Source organism: Thunnus thynnus, chromosome 15 (genome assembly GCF_963924715.1).
Source record: "Thunnus thynnus chromosome 15, fThuThy2.1, whole genome shotgun sequence".
Classification (NCBI taxonomy): domain Eukaryota; kingdom Metazoa; phylum Chordata; class Actinopteri; order Scombriformes; family Scombridae; genus Thunnus; species Thunnus thynnus.
Window position 1 is genome coordinate 12,317,547 of NC_089531.1, and position 20,063 is coordinate 12,337,609.

At 43.2% G+C, this 20,063-nt stretch overlaps 1 protein-coding gene across 5 annotated transcripts in view; it reads right to left on the reverse strand.

Moving 5' to 3' along the window:
* Positions 1 to 20,063, reverse strand: part of LOC137198715 (RNA-binding motif, single-stranded-interacting protein 3) — a 297,503-nt gene that overhangs the window by 176,011 nt on the left and 101,429 nt on the right. For 2 of the 5 annotated variants that reach the window (XM_067612613.1, XM_067612612.1), the window contains exon 1: positions 17,163 to 18,545. The exons of the other annotated variants lie outside the window; for them this stretch is intronic. In XM_067612613.1, coding sequence (XP_067468714.1) covers positions 17,163 to 17,237 — 75 coding nt within the window. In that variant the 5' untranslated portion in view covers positions 17,238 to 18,545. Of the gene's footprint in view, positions 1 to 17,162; positions 18,546 to 20,063 lie in introns of those variants that run through there. 5 annotated transcript variants of the gene reach the window in all.

The window sequence follows — 20,063 nt, forward strand, 5'->3', positions numbered from 1 at the left end:
ACATTTATTTATTAGTACAAGATGGAGCAGTTTGCATCCGGTCCTACATAAAGGGAGGGAAAAAAACCCCAAGAAAATAAGAAATGAAGACAGGTGCTCTGCATATCATTCATAGGCAAACCTTTGGACCGACACCTGCTGAAAAGACATTAAAGAGCTCAAGGAGAAAAGACTAGAAGACTGAAGAACAGGAAAAGAAAAAGAGTGTGAATTAGGGGTGGACTATATGACAGCATATACAGCTATTATTTTATATCTTTTTTTATCTCAGATGGTATTATGACCATAGTGGAAAATGTTGCAAAATCATATCAGCAGGAATATATTGGATTTACAGAATTTTTGTAATAAAGTATTATGATTTTTCAGGCATAAATTCAATGAGTTAGCCAAAAACCAAATGCATTTCCCATATGGTTATATTATCCTCAATTCAATAGATTCTCAATCTTAAATTCTCAATTTAATTTCTGGAAAACGCACTTAATTCTGACATATGTATGACAATATAAAGTGACATACCATGATAAAACATGTTATCCATATTGCCCATATGTGTGACACTTCCCCAGGGATGAATAAACATGTACCCAACACAAAAACAAAGACAAATACACTTTATATACATGTATACTTTTTTTTCCTGCACTACATTTCCTCAGAGCTCCAACAAAGTGTCTTTGCTCATCAAAACATTTCCCATTTATCCATCCACCATTTTTTCTAATTGCTTCTCCATTTGACTCTAATTATTTTGAATTCTCAAGTTGCCAGCCATTGTGGAAGAAGCAATAGAGTTAACTATCTGCTCTCAGTAGAGTTAGACTGAAGAGTCTCAGCAGGTTGCTGATGTCTGATTGTAATCTCTAATGTCTCTCTTTTCCCCGACATCTAAACACAATTTCTCCAACTTGTTTTGAATGTCATTGCACTGATGCTAAAACACACTCAAAGACCGCATGTTCATCATTTTTCATACATTTCCATTTTTCCTTCCATTCTGTCAGTTACTAGGAGTAATACTTTAAAGGAGACCTATTACGCTACGTCATATTTGTAATGTTACAATGTCTGATGTTCATATTAAAGGTGGCCAAAGAGTCAAATAATGAGGTAAACAAACAAACAAAGGGCACCAGCTTCAGACTGCTTTGGACGCTTGGTTTTCAACGGTCACTACTTTTAAACTGAGCTGACGTCAGCTCGTGACAGATTTCTTTATGTTTATCTGCTCCACACACAGTGTGCGAGTTCACTGCCGTGCCCCGCTAACATAATGGCATTTTTCCATTGTTTTGGGGGTAGTCATGCCGAGCCATGACTTGAGTTGAGCTGGCACGCTGTGAGTGTTTTTCCATTACACAGCAGGGCAAAGTAAAATAAGTTGTTTTTTAAAATAAAAAAAATATAGAGCTGGAAATGAGCATAATAGGTCCCTTTAATCTCTTCCTTTGTAAACTCGCTTCACCACACGCTTTTCTCTCCAAACTACTCTCAGTGATCATCTGTTTTTTTTCCTCCTAACAAGCCACCGGTTTCTCTGAAGAAGCCAGATTGAGGAGATTTGAGGAGCTCAAGTTGAGGAGGGTTGCTCAGGCTCAAGCAAAGAAGTACTGTTGGCCACTAAAGCACCTGCTGAATAGTGAGAAAGTAATGTGTCTATCTATATGTGATAGTGAAAAAGACAGAAGGAAGAGACAGAAAGTAAAAGAGAGACCTTCAGCTGATGCTTTAACCTTGAAAGGCTGCTGACGATCTACTCTCAAACCGCGTCGTGATTCTGCTGCCCTCCATCCCTCCCTCTTCCTATAACTCCCTGCATTCACTTTTATCGAATTACAGGGGTGCAGTCTCACTCTGCGTCACATTTAAAACGGCACTAATGCATCTCAGCGTGAGGTAGGGTAGCTGTGTCATAGCCGGTGTGTTCCAGACAATTACCACCAACGAGGAAAGCAAAAGGCCCAAATGGAAAGAAAACAAATAGGTGTGGAGAAGCACTCCTTTGGATGACTCATTAAACAGCCTGGCTATCATGCCCCGTGTGATTTCAGCTTCCTTCAAAATGCCTTAACGATGTCACTTCTCTATATCCATCGATTTCTCCCTCTCTGGCTTGTAATTGGAAGAAGAGTAAGTACAATCTGAAACCGTGAGATGAGGGCAGACATTTTAAGATGATAAAATCATTCCTCTTCTAGAGTGCTGAATATAAAATGATAATTTAAGTATAATGAAGTTCTATTGATTTAATTGTAATACTGATTGAGTGTAAGACATATTCCTATTGATTAGCTGCGGCTTTATGTTCGTCACTTCAATCACTTCATAAACCCTGAAAAAAAGATCTAATGACATAAAACCTGCCAGTGTGTGTGATTGTCATTTGATAGTACCAGCTATACAGTATATCTTAAAGGTTTTTTTTAACTTCTAAAGACAAAATAAAACTTCAAATTTTCCTGTCTCCATCCAGTCAAAGAGCAGGGAGCAGAAAGGGGTCTAATGTGATTAAACAAATGTACCGCTGCCGCCTGCGAGCAAAAAAACCCGACTAACCTGGGTCACCACAGGTGAAAACAAACCAGGTTTTATCAGAAGAATGATAGACACTTTGGAGGAGACAGGGGGGCAAAGTTATCAAACCGGACTGCTAAAACATGCACCATATCCCGGCGAGGAGATTGGATTCCACTGCAGGCTCAGGGCAGCACCACTGGGGTCACTCCACAATCTGCACGGGTCAGAGCCAAGGCAGCGCTACAAGCTGGTTTGACGTTCTCCATTAACTCACCCTCTCTAACCCACAACACAAACCTGAGCTGCTAAAGAGAAAGAAACAGAGGGAGAGAAAACAAAAAAAGGAACCGCACACAATTATACAGAATATCTTTGTTAAATCACTTTTGATAAATTGTGTGTAAAAGAGAGAAAAATTACATCAAAATCCTCAAAGAATGACCACAAATAAATACTGTACGTAGTCTTATAAAATGACTGTCAACAATGAAACCAAAGCTGGTAGATAGCATTTAAATTACAGGCTTAAGACTGTTTTCTGCTAAATACAACATATTTGAGGTTGGGATTATCTATTGGAGGATTTCAGGCAACAGGCTTTTTCAAAAAATACATGTTATCAAGTAAAAACATAGACTAACAGCTGCTGTTTTCCCTCACATTCTGTGGTTTCAGTGTCATATTTAGCCAGCTTAAACATCTACATGTACAGACTGCATACGGTTTGGAAACATGATTGCTACAGCACTCGCTTGGCAAAGGCCGTGCCCGGCTAGCTTATACAGCATAGCATATAAAGTCAGCTAGCCGCCACAAGCCGCAGATTTATTTAAAACTTCACCCAACCTCAAATGACTTGTCGAAGTCAGTTCCTGAAGGAAGGTTATTCAGGGTAGTTGAGCGCTCAAAAACATGTAAAACCCCACTACACAGCTACAGAAATTTCATGCTTACAAGCAGGAAAATAAAAGCAGACACATGCAAGCGGTCTGATATTGACTTTCTCGGCTTTGTGACTAGTGGGAAACAGAAAAGTGAATGTTAAACACTGGTGGTACTGTAAATGTCTCACCACAGTGATATTGGCAGCTGAAATGTCATTATAGTGTTTTAGTTTAGGTCTTAGAATGACAGTGCTTGTATTCTGGCGTTAGTACAGGTGTAGCTGTCTGGCATGCCCAGACTTCTCTCTACGCTTCATTTCACCCCATTTTACCACTGGGCCTGTGTCGGGGGGGGGAAATGGTTTCACTATAAAGCGCTACAATAAGCACTATCAAGAGTAACTTAGCACTACTACTGCACACATTACAACAAATGTCATCTTAGCATTTACATTAGCCTTTACATAATTCTTTTTTAACAATACTTGAAAAACATATGACCTACTGTAATTATATAATTATTCAAATTACATTCCCCACCCCACCAAAACCAGACCACTTCATCTTGACAATGGGACCTCACAGAAACAGCATATTTGCGAGCGCTGTGATGTAGATTTGTGGTGCCTGTAACAATGATTACCTCTGTCGGAGACATCATGAGGGCTGTTGATAACCGCCAACAAAAACAACAAACCACGCCAGTGCAATTATGCGTGTCCATTTTAACATAATATGGGGAGAACATGAGATGCGTGGGAGCAAGAGGTGACTGTTATGTCGTGTGGGGGTGGGAGTTTGTCTATGTGTGTATGTATTAACATGTGTGCGTGTCTGTGTGTGTATGTGTGTATATATGCGTGTGTGTGTATATAAGACTGATTGAATGCGGTTGTCCATGTTGCATACTTGTGTGACAAGAGAACAGGAGCTGGGATCTAAAGAACACATGTTTAGGGTCCTTTTGAGAGCAGTGCTTTGAGTTGACAGTATTGTTTGGGTTTGGGTGGGTATTTCAAAAGGCTGCTTGGGATAAAAGACAAGTCTCTAGAGCTTACGCTTGCTACACATTTTCCATTTTAAGATTCCAACCTTTCATACATGTCAACTTTGAGAGATTGCAGAATGTACCATTTTTCACACTGGACAACAAGCTAACTATATAACAGATACTTTGCACCATTTACCCCAGGGTCAAGTATTTCATAAATTTGTAGGAAAGTTCAAGAAAAGTTTAATATTTTCTATTTATTTTACTTTGTTTCCTGCATCACTGGTGGCGCTGTTGAATTAAGCTTCTTGCCACTGGTGGATGAATGAACTTCAAGAATAATTCCAGTTCATTATACCATAACTTTTGTTTTATATTCATGTTGTTGGCCAAAATTGGTTACTTGGTTTATTATGATAACATTGAATTCAAATTAAGTAATTGCTAAGATCTGGAAACATGATGACATCGCTACAATGAAGTGCGACGGGGCAAGAAACACGAATAGTCAGACAAGCAGACAGATTGTAAAGAAGCCAAACGTTTAGCTTTATTTAAAAGTAAAACCAAATTTGATATACAACTGAAATGTTGGTAATAATCCCCCGTTGCCCACAATGAGTGTACGGCAGATCAAAGTTGAAAGTCAGTCTGTAAACTGTGATGAATGGACGGTATTAATCTTACCATATGTTTTCTTTTCCAAGTAAGTTTGGCTCACTAGAGGTTTTGTTTAAAACCTGCATGACTGTCATGATTTTGCCCATTTTTCCACATATTATGTGTTTTTGGGGATGTTGCCATGTTCCCACATCACAACATTAACTTGCTGAGTACACTTATGGATCCGAATGATGGCCAAAACTATGGAAATAAGACCCAAGTTTTGAAAAACCAGTGTTCTTTAAAGTTTGCATGGTCATTTATAAAAACTTAACAATCCTACAGGGCGCATGAAATGCATGCGCCTCAATGAGAAACTCTCCCAAGTTTTTCCAAGTCCTGCAGTTGATTTCTCAGAGATACAAGGTTTTAATCTGACGGCAGTGGAAGGGATGGAGGGAGGCTGGCTGGCAGGCAGGATCAGTCAGCCAGGGTGACCTCATGTGTTTGGCACAGGGAATGCCTATCAGGTTTCCCTGTGTGCAGATTCCAGCTCGCTCACTCCACACCAGCCCCAGGACCCAACCCCTTGAGCCATGTGTGTATTTGTGTGTTTGTGTGGAGAGGGGGGAGATAATTGCACGTCTGTGTGTGTGTGTGTGTGTGTGTTTGTGTGCGAGAGTGAACGCGATAGAGAGGTGGAGAGATAAATTATATGAGATAAATTATTCAGATCAACCATGGTTGAGAGAGAAGGAGAGACAGACTACGGTAGGGTGAACTGTGTGTCAGTCCCCTCCGGTGAACTCAGTGCACTCAACAGGGCTCCCTCCCTTCCTCACATACAGCCCTCCTGCCTCCTTCCTCAACGATAAACGTCCTGCTCTCTCATGTTTCCTCTCGGGCTGTTATGTATGCACATGATAATGTGGGTCAGTGTGTATGTTGGGGTGTGAACCTTTTCTCACTTTCCCTGAATGTGTATAAGGTGTTTTAATGCTTTATGGATATGTAAATTAGAAAAAAAACTCTTACTAGTTGAGTTTTGATTAAGTATATTAGTTTAAAAATGAAGATGCTTTAAATGATAAAACATACTTTGTAACACTAAACTGCAATCAGGATAGTTTAGAGTTAGGGTTATGTAGGTTCGGGGTTCAAAATCTCAACCAGTTTTAAGACCTATTTAGGTATGAATAAAGGTATAAGTGCCTTTAACATCAAACTGAATTCTTGATGTTGAAAATAATAGTTAATACTTTTATCTGTACTTATAAACAAACACAAACAATTGAGTAGACTCTTGGACCTCCACTTAGGATTGTTTTGTAAAACTATTAATTAGTATTTCAGAGCTACAGCCCAAGAGATTGACATCCAAATAACTACCAGATTACAGATTACTAGATTACAACCCGAATGTTTTACACTGTCATTGTTACACATTTAGAATAAAAATAGATATAAATGAGTTGGTGAGAGATAAGTGAGTTAGATGAAGTTTGGTATTTCACTACTGGAACCAAATCAAAAATAATAGCCTACCGGAACCCCACCTTAGGGTCACATTGGTTACCCTACAGTAACCTTGTCTGACCCACTGTCAAACAATGGGCTGGGTAAGCACACACTACTGGCAACTATCACTATGGTAACAATACAGCACACACTGCCAGCCATCCTCCTAATAAAGCCTCAACAGGCTCCGAGGCTTCCCATTTCACGAATCACTGTGGCAACTGCCATGCAGCCACACCAGCAGAGAAATGGACAATGCCGAACACACACGGGCTAAACAGATGCAACATGCTAGCTAATGCTGCTACACATCAGCCATGAGAGCCAGGTGCCCTCCATAACCCTTGAGTGGGGAATGATGGAGCAGGGGCCGCCTGCTGTAGCTCCGGCTGGTTGTTAAACTGCTATCTATAACTAAACAGATCAGCAGATCATCCCGTGCTCTACAGGAAGTCTGCATAACTGGGGCACAGAGTTCCTAAACATTTCTGAGAGGGAACGAGCGTCATCCTAACGATTACACTGGGACTGTGGCGGAAAACGTTGCCTCACCATTGCCGGGGTGTTTATCCAACGTTTGCAGGAAGGCGGGGTAATGTCAGCTTAGTGATTAATTGCAGGCCCAAAGTGCTGAGGACACAGAATCTGCTCTGAATGGCGCCGACTGCAGCTCCTACAAGGGTTTATTGCTTTATCGGCTGAATCCTAATGTGACCCTCCCTCCCTCTGACAGTTCCAGTGGTGCTGGAGCATCCAAAAATACGAAGCAAGGGCCCACTGTGGTTAATTGCATGATGTAGGTCTCACTGTTGTGGGAAGTTTCTACTGTATTTTCCATTGATAGCCTTAAAAACAAAGCATTTAGGAAATAATTCAAGTGCAGCACGTCTGCACAGGGCTTGATACAGACCTCCATGGGTTGATATAAAGCTCCCTATACAGCATGATTTCTCCCAATATGTTGGGAGAAGCATAACATATGGCGGTTACACAAGCATGCAGCTGTTGTTTTTTGGGGCGAGAGATAAATAATGGATACAAGTCTTCCACAGGGTACTCAAGATAGCTAATGAGAAAGAGAAAGCAGACAGGGAATTAGTAACTAACTGTTTTTCAAAGCCACTGTTTTCTAACATTTTCATAAGAGCCCAAGGACAAAAAAATACAGAAAGATGAAAACATCAGTATTCATCAACTGTAAATGTACTCAAATGCTAACATTTGCATTTATTCAAAATATGTCACTGTAATTTTCTGCATATCTTAATACAGACACAAAGTAAGGGCGGTCTTACATAAATGCATATGAAAGCATTGCTTCCTGTGTGCGTTTTCTCTCTCTCACACACACTCTTTGTCCTGTTCTATCTCTCACGAATGTGGGTGACCTTAATAATTTAGGGGAAAGGAGAGAGACAGGAGCAGGCATTTGCCTCGGTGCAGATTGCACATGGGGAAACTAGTGTTCTGCATCAAACCCTCCAATAGGTTTGTCATTTTCACGCATTCATTTGCTACAAACTGAACCCTTACCCTCTCTGTGTGTGCACAGGGGGTGTCTGTGAGGCAACATGATTAACTATTGAAAAGGGAGAAAACCGGCAGCTTGTATGGAGACCACATATCATAATGCCACTTTTTAATTCTGTTGCCAATGGCTGTTTATGTGCTACTAATTACTGGTGAAGAATAATAATCTCTCCTCCAATTGGACTCTATCATGCCGAGGGCTTTCTCCCATCCTCTTCTTTCCATTAATCCTGGTCTGTGACTGCGCTGGCTCTGCTTGTACCCTGCATCAGTGTCCTTGCAATCTAATTCATGCCGCCTACCTGTCCCGCTCAGTGTTTTTCCATATGCTGACTAATGCACACATGTTGTGGCCTCAGAAGCGGCTGGGGCACAGCAAGGGTCTGCCAAAGAAACCATTCAGGCAAAATCTAAGAGGGCGGCTTGAGTCATTTAACTCAAATAAAGCCAGGAGAAAGGCCTGTTTGCTCTTGGTAATCCCCCACTTGCTCGACAAGGCTTCGCAAGGTTCATCTGCTGCGCTAAATTGGTGCACGTATCCTTATTTGTATAGGAGCTCATTGTGGCTGGGTGAGAGGGGGAATCTGACAGGACTGGCAGCTATTCAAGCCCTCATGCCTATTTGCTTATCCTCATTCATGGCAGAATTGGCTTTTTCCGGAGCCATTTTTCAAGCTATGTGTGACACGGTATTTTCATTGAGCCTGCCACTACTAATGCAGCTGTGTAGAGTAAATGTTGCAGGCAGTCAGTATATGTGTTTAGGAGGGGAGTGACCAGGGCTGCCCAAAGTAATCACAGTGGTAAGGCTACACTACCATTAGCATGTCTGTGGCTAGGGTCCCCTCTGGTTTCCACATCTAAATATCTAGGTGAAGACACCAGGTCATCTGTTTGTGCAGCCATAATGGAAATTAATGCAAATTCCTCAAAGTGAGATGTAAACTGGCAAAAGATTTTCTTTGTCAGACTGTGATTCCATTAGGTTAATAAAAGACCACTGTGAAAAATAACACTGTTGATCTTTCTGTTTTTCTCTTTTTCCCTGCACAGGTGGTTTATCCAGTTTCTTCTAGTTGATTCTCTGGTGCCCAAAAAACAAAACAAAACAAAACAAAAAAACCCAGATCTGAAAAAAGAGATCAAACTTTTCAACTATACAGCATAGTGCACTGTATATAGAAAAATGATCCTGTTGCTGGACTTCCCAGTAAAACATTTTCATGGAATACCCACTGACTCCTATATAGCAGACTGTTTTGATAATGAACTCATTGCTATTAGGCGTTCTCAGTTCGCCATAACAACACACTAGGACTACAACCCAATAATAAGCTGAAACCAGATGAGAATGTCTGCGCGGCCTCTCCTTTCTCCCGAGAGTGCCATCAGAATCATCATGGGAATACTCTTTTTGCAGTGTTTCACACGCACAATGTCTTCATTTGGTTAACATATTAAATTCACAGCATCACTCATGAAAATAAAGAGACATTTATGTCTGATTAGGTATGAACATATGAAGTAGGCCTCTGCCTCCTGGAGATGCCCTCAGTTAGGAAGGGTGGGAAAGGCAGTTCTGCTGCAGTAGGAGCCTTGCAGGGATCCTCTGGTGGGCTGCTCCTCAAAGTGTACGCAGCAGCCAGTCGTTAAAAATGCAGGAGCAATTACCCCGGCAGAGTCTGAGTCAGTGAACACTACCAAGCCGAGCTGCCACCTCCACCTCCTCCTACCCTTCCTCTTCCACTGCCTTTGTCGCTACGACAGCAACCTGAGCATTCTTCATGTGAGCCGGCATGCCAAAAGGTAGGGCAGCGAACGGAGCAGACACCGAAAGCTTCAGTTACACTAAAACAACAAAAGCCCTTCTCTGCCTGACTGCTTGTCTGTCTCTCACGAGGTGCAGTTACCTCTCCCTCCCTCACCCTTCTCTAGCACGTGACTTGCTGCATGACGTCCTTCACTACCAGCTCGTTCTTCTACCCTCGGCCCAACTCCTCTCCTTCCTTGTTTGCTCTCCACTCTCCTCCTCTGGCATAGGGTCAAAAAAGATATGCCTATTTCTGATTTTCAGCTATGTGTCTCACATAAATAAGAGTTTTTGAGTTAATCCATCACTTTCACGGTTCAAATTTGTAAACATTTTGCATCGCTCTTAATTTGGGGATAGACAGTAGCACACAGTGGAGTCAAAAAGAGATGCTGTGAAACATCTAAGGCAAGCAAATTATGAAACATCTAAGGCAAGCAAATTGTAAAACTACAGTTAACTGCAAATTGTAAACTGACATTATGAATGGAAACAAATAGACCACATTATCAGATCGGTATTAAATTGCTCATATAAGACAGGCAGTGTTTGCCCTGTGTAGAAAAGTGCTATTGTAGTGCTATAGGAGAAAAATCCAGACAAAAATATGAAATGACACATTTCAGTCTTATCCAAACATGGTATCTATTGAGCAGAAACAAAAGCCAACATAAGTTTCAACAAAGTTTATAATCCCTTTATCCCTTAATCAACAGAGTTGATAATCTTTGGCTAAACATATTCATTCAAATGTATTCCTCTCTCTTGGAAAATATTGGCAATGATGTTGCAAAATTACTGACCTAACAATTATAGTATATTCTTGCTAATACCATTATCCACAGAGCACTTTTATTCATGTGAAATGGTAGTTGAGGGGTTTTTACTGTAGGCGTGTTTGACTTTTATTATATTAAATGTACTGTATATGTCTTCTTTATGTTAATATGGACTGCATGTATTAAAGGGGTCTATACACGAGGAGTCTCTCTAGCCACTCATGTCATCCTGCACAGATGGCAGGACACCATGCCCAGCAGCCAGCAGGGGCTCCCGGAAATAGAGGAAAAGGGACGAAAAAGCGATGGAGGATGCGAAAGAGTAATTACAAAGAGGGACGACATGAAAGAGAATTTAAAGATGAAGGGAGGCATGGCGAAAATAGGAGCAAGAAAGAGTGATCTGCACAAAAGTGAGGGGGAGGGGGGGGGGGTACATAAACAGTCAAAGATGAAAAGAGACAAAATTCTAAGACTGTACCCCACCGTCCTCAGAAGCAAAAGGGGAGACAGAAAATAGAGCGTGAAAACGCCAGGCTAGGCCCTTGCCAGGGAGACAGAAGAGTGAAACAGTGGGCCAGAGTAGACAGCTCCAGGCTGTTACAGAACTATGTTACAGAAAGAAATGCTAGTGAAAACAAGAAAGAAGAAAAAAGCAGGTGTATTTGTAGAGTCCTGCCGCGTTGGTGGGTTTGAAGGGCACATCATGTGTCTGGTTTCATCTGGCTCTAAATCTGAAGCAACATCTTTCCTGTCTCTCGCTGTCTCGCTTGATGTTGTCTCTGCATGCCTCTTGTGTGTGTGTGTTTCATTTCAGTTCCTCATAAGGAAATGCGCCACATCCTGGGCCAAAATCTATCTAATACACGTTTGAATTTCGGTTAACACAAACTATGCCAAATATGCACAGACACTATGGACCACCTGTGGATAAGAGTTCAGATCAACAATTTTTTGATACAAGAATGATCCCAGTAAGGTTTCTCTCTCTCTCTTTCTGTCTGTGTATGTGTGTGTGTGTGTATGTGTGTGTATGTGTGCCTCTGTTCACAGCGGTACCTTTGGAAACTAGTGGGGATTCAGAGTCTTAACCCAGGTTTTCCGGTTGAAGGGAACTCGTCCGACTCACTCCACCACCAACCTCCCCATATGCCCCATTTCACCACACAGGTAGGTGTTCCTCCCTCTTGCAGCACAGACTCGAGTCGCCTGTTATCTCCAGATGGTCAGGGAAGGAGAGTTCAGAGACAAGAGTCCCTGGGGCAAGAACTCCACCACCGAGCACATCATTTTATATTTTAGCCATTTATCTCAGATGCTCTTTTTCACAGCGACCTCCAGTGAGTGAGCAGGTACTTTGTTCGGTGTCTTGCTCAAGGACACTTCAATACAACACAAGCCGGTCGTAGAGAAGAAAAATGTGATCTGGTTTTGAGGCCTTTACTCTAATCACTAGACAACTTACCGAGCACACGGTCTCACATATATTTTCACAACTTGTGACTTCATATTGTACAAACTTATTGATAGACTCCTCTTGCATTCATTTGCACGCACGTACTCATACACCATCTGTGCTCATAAACCCTGCCGTGCAATAAGAGCACATGTGTTACATTGCTGCTGCATTTATAACCCCTCGTGTATAATACAGAATAGATTCCTCCTCACGTTTGTGCAGACACAGCCTATAGAAAATTAAAATGAGCATGCTATCTAATGTTCCCTCTGCTTTGTGCTGTCTCTGCTTAGCTCTTCTAAAAAAAAAATGGATATCAATGTCGAGAGAGCACTCTGGTAAAGCAGCCATAATGAGATGTGGACGGCTGCATGCGGAGGGCCAGGTCTCTGCACCCTGCCCTGTTGCTTATTAGAGGCCACGGGAAGCAGTAATGCATACACAACCTTAACGTATGGGTGTGCAGATAGGGCTGGGCTGTCAGTTGATAGATGAGAAGGGTTAAGAGTACCCCCTACTATATAGGTTGCCAGTGTGTATGTGCGTGTTCGTGCATGTACGCACAGGTCATAGCAAGCAAATGGAGTTGACTGCCCAATTGGCTGACAGTTACACATAGAGCAATTGTACGGCAGGATAAAGCCGTAGGCATAGGCAGATAAAAACCAGACATTTGAGTTGATTCATGATCAAAAAGCCTCCTTCCATGTTTTGACCATGTGGGCTAAAGGATTAAGAAAACATAAAATAAGAGAGAAAGAAAGATAGAGCTCTTACTAAAAAGCCTGCCAATCTCAACTAGCTAAGAGAGGATGCATGATGGGTTAAGATTTACAGCGAGACTGGGAGTGTATTTTGTTTCGGGTAGTCAGTCGTGAGGCACGCATCATGAATTACAAGCGGGAAAATGAGTTATACTACCCCTGTCTTAGCACTAATAAGAACATATCGTCCTGGACTCAAAATAGGGCTGGGCTTTAGTGAATGTAATATAAGAAGTGTATTTTTCCAGCCCTAAAAGCCCTTGATAAACTCTTCAAAGCAGATCCACATCAGCGGAGACAGAGGGGACTAAGCTGCTAGCTGAGTTTTACACCACTGATAACTGATTTAATGAAAGACTTTGGAAACGGGTCCTTTTACTCTGCCTTTGATTTTTCTTGCTCTCCATGTCTATGTATATCTGTCTTTCCCTTGTTGTCTCTATGTTTCTCTTTCTCCTCTATCGAGGCATTAAAGGAGGATTTAGATGGCTCTGTTGTTATTTCTGTAGCACAATGGATCACCCCGTGTAATGTAACCAAACCCTTTTCCTTGCTTTTAACTGGCCCCTCCCTCGCTCCCTATAACGTCCACCGCCCGGCTCTCTCTTTCTCTCTCACACGCATACAGCCCTTCCCTCCATCTCTTCCTACATTTATAAAGAATTAGACAGTATAATGTCTAACTATAAATGGTGCCTATGGCAGTGGCAGATTCACACACAGATCCTCTCAAAGGGCTCCATTGACTGGTGTTTACTTAAGGCCAGGGACATTAGTCGCTGCTAAATCTACCTCAATCTGCCCCTCTCGGCTCCTCAGGTTCTGTATGTACTTGTCTGACGCCTGCCTGCTCCGAGATCACTGCCACAGCACAAGAGTGTGTGTGCATATATTTTTGTTGTGCATCCTTGTGTGTCTGAGTGCTGTTTGCCTTTGTGTGTGAGATTGCTGACATTAGGCATGTAATGACCTAGCCTATCAATGGTATAACAGCACAAGGGTACAGCAGTGTCAGGTACCTTCTGTGCATACTGTAACAGCAACAGCAAAGCCAACTAAATATACACAATGAAGCCAGAATTTACAGCAGGTATTCAAGGGAAATTATCAGTTCTTTTGAGAGTTGCGTGCGCAATAATGAAACACAAAGAGAAGTGAAAATGTCTGTCATTGAGAGAAAATGAGATACAACACAAGCCAAGAATAACAGGCACTTAGTGCACGCATTTGGTTGAAATTCATATTCTTCCCTAAACACTATCATGAAATAACAATAATTGATCTGCGTGCTGTAATTGTTCTCGTGGGCGAGAGGAGGGGCCAGGGCCGGCATGAGGTGTTTTACTGTAATTTTCTCATTTATGATGCACATCTATTACCTATCATTAAAGTTGGATGCACAGCAAGCTGTGAACAGCGCTAAACATCAAACTCACACGGAAAGACACAGGCGGAATAAAGGCCGAATTTTAGCAAATGACTCCATGGACTGATCATCTGGGGAATAGACAGAAATAGGGCCTTTAAAGGATCCTCTCATCAAAGCAGCATCCTGCCAGCTCCCCCCCAGCCATAACCTCGTATAAAAGCCACACGCGCACACACAGACGCGCACATGTGTACACACAGACACACACACACACACACACACAAATCCTCTTTCAGGAATCAATAATTCAGCTAAAGAGAAGCACATGCTACGCCCCACTGCACTAATCAATAGAAAGCCAAATGTTATTGTTTCATCTCATTCTCTGACTTTCACATTCTAATCTAGGCTGACTAGCACTTGCTGGACAGCATCAGAGAACTCCATTAAATTCGAATATAATGCACACATAAAGGGGGAATGAAGGGACCCAAAAGTCAGAAGTATGTTCTGCAACACCATTAAGACAATGTTTAGCTCATTTCTTTACTATAAAGTCCTCTGTTGTAACCAAGCACAGATGTTCTATAAATTTTCTATGCATAGAATCTCAGATATGTGTCATAAAATGGAGGCGAGAGGGGGAGAATGGCAACACTTTGGTATGACTTACGCCCCCCTCCCCCTCCCTAAGATATTTATGCCCCCCCCCCCCCACCCACATCTCTTGGGAGAATGAGGACATACCTTGAGAATGCAGCAATGGAAGATAAATAGAAAGACCTGTGTGATTCCAGACTGATGCCTACAATCAAAGGGGTGTATGTGTGTGCAAAAAAGGCACACACACAGTGAATGTGTGTGTATGCACTCAAGGCCAAAGTGACTACCATGTGATTTTGTTGACTGTGGAGTGAACCTGCCAGCCAAGGCCCTTCTCCCCTCTCTGTAATCGAGCTATCAATGATCATTAATGAAAGCGTGAGATAGCTCTCCACAGCCCTCTCGGCCACATTGCCCAACACTCTGGCCTCTCTTCCCGCCTCCCTTTCTCCTACTGACCCTGTCTGTGCCTCTATCATATCAACCTACGAGGCCACTGGCTACGCCGTCTAACCATGAAAACGAATACGAATGTTGGCTGCTGATTTATAAACGGAAATGTACGCTCTTCTCGTCCCCCCCCCCCCCCCCCCCCCCACGCCCCCACCGTCGGTCTCGTTTGCATGACACAGGACCCTAGCGGCTTGCTCAAGGATACATCAATCGCTGACGGTGGCAAGATCGGATCTGCGCTGACCTTGGGAGTGAACTGCAGCATAGGCGAAGGAGGCAGGGGGCCCTGTTGCAACAGAGCAGGGAGGCAGAAAGCGAGAGGAGGGAGGAAGAGGGGAAAAGAAAAGTGGAAGGGAGGGAGGGGAGAATTGAGGGGCATGCCCTGATTGAGAGGCCCCCGAGATGAGCAACTCTGAGATATGAGAAGGGGGAGGGAGGGAGAGGGGGATGATGGAAGGAGCAGGGGAGGGGGGTGGGAGGAAGAGGGAAGCCATATGGCAGCAGCACAAATGTATTAAACTATAAATCAGGGGGAGAGCTAGCGGACTGCCAGGTGGGGCTGCAGGCAGGTCCTCCCTGCTGGAAGCGCACTGGCCCACAATCGAGCTTCACATGCAAAGGATGAATACATTTATGGTATTTAGCCTTATCATGTTTTATCAATTTTATTGATGCATTTATTGCCTGAATTTTCCTTCTGCTGTATTTCCTTTGAATAGTGGAAATTTGTCTTTGTACTATTTGTTTTAAAGTAAAAATATCAAGTACCGTGTAACAGCACTTAAGCAACCAACTTAGACTTCCCTGTTGTACAAATGATAACTGCACACCTTCAGCATGTTATTCAGCCATGGCTGTGCATCACACCATCCCAATAATGGACAGAAATTAGTGTTACGCATGCGGTAGAAAAACAAATAGAGTAATCCCCAAAAGGCTCCCATTTTAATCTCTTGATGATGTCTGGGTAGTGTGCCCAGCCAGTGTCCTGGCAGCCATCAGGACCCAGGCCTGGGCTTCCATCCCAGAGGCACTGATGCATACTACAGCTAGAGCAAACATAGGCAGCCTTCCTCATGCCTGCTCTCTGTCAGAACTGTACCGACCATCAGCGTAGAAAAAAAAGGGTTCATAACCTGTTTGTGCCCTCTTTGTAAAGCATTGCAATAAGACGCTTTTTTATTGAATTAACAACTTTATAATTGAAAGTTTTATTTGCCTCTATTATAAAAGTGGCATTGGAGCTTTTAAACAATGGCCTACATTCAGCTCAATTCAAATGCTTCATTAGTAAATTAATTTTGGATCCTAATTCTCTCATTTGTTTAATTATATGACAGCACAAAAAGAGCTGTCTGTCAGTTACTGGAACTGACAAAAACCACGGTATATACTATGCATGCGATTCAACATGTTACACATTGTAGGGTATCATCTGACGAGCTCATCAGTTTGCAGGTGAAGGATGGATGGAAGTTACTGGACAGCTCCCAGTAACGGTCTAGTAGGCTGGACTAACAGTGGCCCAAAGCCTCCAGCCTTGATCCCTGATCCTTCAAGCAGAGACACATATGCACACACACACGTGCACACACAAACAGACACACACACTGATACAGACATCCAAACTCCAACGAGGTACCTGCCATCTGAAACCATCACAGCCAAGGCCAGCTATCCATCAAATCCCATCTCCACTCAAGGATGAGAGGGGGAAGAGGGCGGTGGAAGAGAGGAGGTGGAGGAAGGAGAGAGGGAGGGAGGGGTGGTGGGGGGTGAGAGAGAGGGTGGGTGGGAGGGGTGGGAGGGAGACAGGGCAGGAGTGTAGGAGTAGATGAGTAGGCTTGAGGAATGCAAGAAGAGCAGAAGAGCGGCGTACCTTGGTCTGGAGATAGTGGGGGTAATAGTAGGTGTACTGAGGGTACATTGGCTGCTGCTCCAATCGCTTGCCCATGTAGCTGGAATCCTTAGCACTGAGGCAGGGAATGGTGACACGGGGGCGGGAGCTGCCAAGTAGCTAGCGATGGGATAGAGGCAGCAGAGGAGCTATGCGAATCCTTTCTTTGCTGTCCGCACCACTGTGTCGTTAGCCGGTCCTCCAGGGAGAAGGCAGGGTCTTCGTGCCGGACAGCGGCTGGGAAGAAGGTCTGCCTCTGACGGGGGGAAAGCTCCTGACGAACGGTGCCTCAACGGTCCGGAGCCTCAGTTATCGGCTGGATGCTCACTCAGTCTCTCACTGCTGGAGCAATGGAAATATTTCCACAAGTGCTTGAACCAAGAGCAGAGTGTCCGTCAGCGGCTGGTATCGGATAGTAACGCGTGATAAGGGTGAGGTAGAGGATGAAGAGGAAAGAGAAGACGTGAAGAGGTGCAGGTGGCAGTAGCTCTGGCAGTCCTGTGAATGTTGGAAAATGGGAGAGGAAGAGGAGGAGGAGAGGAGGAGGAAAGGGATGGCAAGGAAAACGGGAGAGGACGTATAGGTTCACTTCTCTATTTAAGCTGTTTCACTCCAGTCTTTCGCCTGGGCTTTAATCTGCCTCTCGCTCAAACACACACTGTGATTCTGACTCTGTCTCTCTTCCCCTCTCTCTCTCTCTCTCTCTCTCGCTCTCTCTCTCTCTCTCTCTATCTTTCCCTCTCTTACATACACACACTCTCTCTCCTCTCTGTAGTCTGATCCAACGGTGGCTGTGTGCTGTCCTGTTTGACAGAGGGGAGATATCCTCAGCACTGGTTGCCGACAGATGCACTTTGTGCACGGAGCAGAATCACAACACTGAAGCCGAGCACAGACACAGAAAGCAATCTCAGTTTGTACCGGTCGAGCCAGCCAGAGAGCAGATAACACAGAGAAATGATTCCAGTTTCTAAAGGATGTGGCACAAGCGTATATAAAAATCCACCGGTTGGTTAGTCAATCCACTGGAGAAGATGAGTGAAAAAAAACACAGTGACTGTGTCCCAGGTGCCCAGTAGAGAAAGAGTCCCTCGTCTGCGATCCTCCCTCTTCCTGCTCTTGTAAAATGTGTTCCTTATTTCTTCCTTGGCTCTCTCACTCCTCTAAGCAGCCTGCCTCGTTCTCTTTCCCTCTGTCACACAGTTCCCCTCTCTCTCTCTCTCTCTCTCTCTCTCTCTCTCTCTCTCGCGTGCGCTTTCTCTATCACTCAGTCTCTCACCCTCTCTCTCTCTCTCTCTCTCTCTCTCTCTCTCTCTCTCTCTCTCTCTCTCTCTCTCTCCTTCTCCTCAACACTGACAGGGCGGTAAAGGGGGCTCGTCCGAGGCTGCGAGCAGAGCAGACTGCCTCCTCCTTCCCCAGCCCAGCCGGTAGGAGGGTCTTGAGCAGCTCTGTGTGAGAGGGATCCAGACACAGACCAGCGGGCTGCAGTGTTTCCACAACCTGGGAGAACACAGGGAAGAGGAGGAGAGGAGAGGAGACGAGAGGGGGATGGCGACAGCGCGAGCAGTCGATTCCCCCTACTGGCTGCACACGGAGCTACCTCATGGAAAAAAACACTGTCTCTTAACAAACTAAGCTGATTTAACCTCATAATCATTGATCGGATAAACCGTGCAACTTTTTAGAACCTGTAGGTATGTATATTTTGATCTTGTACATCCTTTTTGTACAGAAGTATTTTAATCAATCACATGGATTACATGTGATTCGACACATACAAGCAAAAACTATGATGCATTTTCATATGATTAGTTTACTGCAAAAGCCCATTTATTCCTTATTAATAAACTGCAGACTGCATTTCCTGACAGCTATAAACAGGTATATTTTATTCATCTTAAAGCAGGAATTAGATCATAATAAAGTTATAAAGCTTCAGTGTGAAATTAGTGAAGATTTCCTTCACTACAAGGTCGAGAGTGAGGGCAAGGAAGAGCTAGAATAACAAACAGTACATTTAAAAAAGGTACAGTGCGCAACAATCTCCCACCTATTGGCTGAGAGTTAAGGGAGCACCGTTTCCCTGTGTAACAAAAGTAAACAACAGGCGGACTAATCTCTCTTGATTTATCATGACTATGCTGAAAAATATTACAAAAATGTCCGGACAGTGAGCATTTGCCTGATTACAAGTAACCAAAGCCATGCTCATACTTCTGCAGACAAGATCAAACACACAAATGCAAAACCACGGGGCTCAGATATCCCACTCATATTTCGTTTCACACACAGACACACTTAGACACACGCACTCACATGGATAAGAACTGACCTAAAGTCCTCAAGCCTTTCTCAGCGACTCTAAGGCCACAGGTTCAAGAGCCTCATTTTTCACTCACTTAGCAGAGTCCTGCAGGAAACTGCAGCCAAAAACTACAGCATGAAATAACTGGACTGAAAATAATTACATTTTGACAATTTCCACATCTGAGAATAGAACCCTGACTTTGATGAGTTTAGTTTTGCATTTTATCTGTTACAGTTGAGAACATTACACAAAAACCCAAGAGGCTGACATCTCCCTCTCAATCAATAATAGAGGCTTTCAACCTAATTACATATTTCTAGTGCAACACTCAAGGTAAGTGAGTTAAACTGTAGAAAATGTTCTTTATTTCACAGTATACTGATATAAACTTATGTTGCATCAATGCGTGTTATATTCTTGGGAGAAATTTTGAAAAATTTCCAATGCACGCTCAAGCATAAGAGTTTGTTTTCAAAATCTCAACACATATCCATAGCCAAATTCACAAAAGGGCCGCTAAACCTGTGCAAATGAGACAAAAAGATATTGTGTAATTCACAAAACACCCGCAAAGA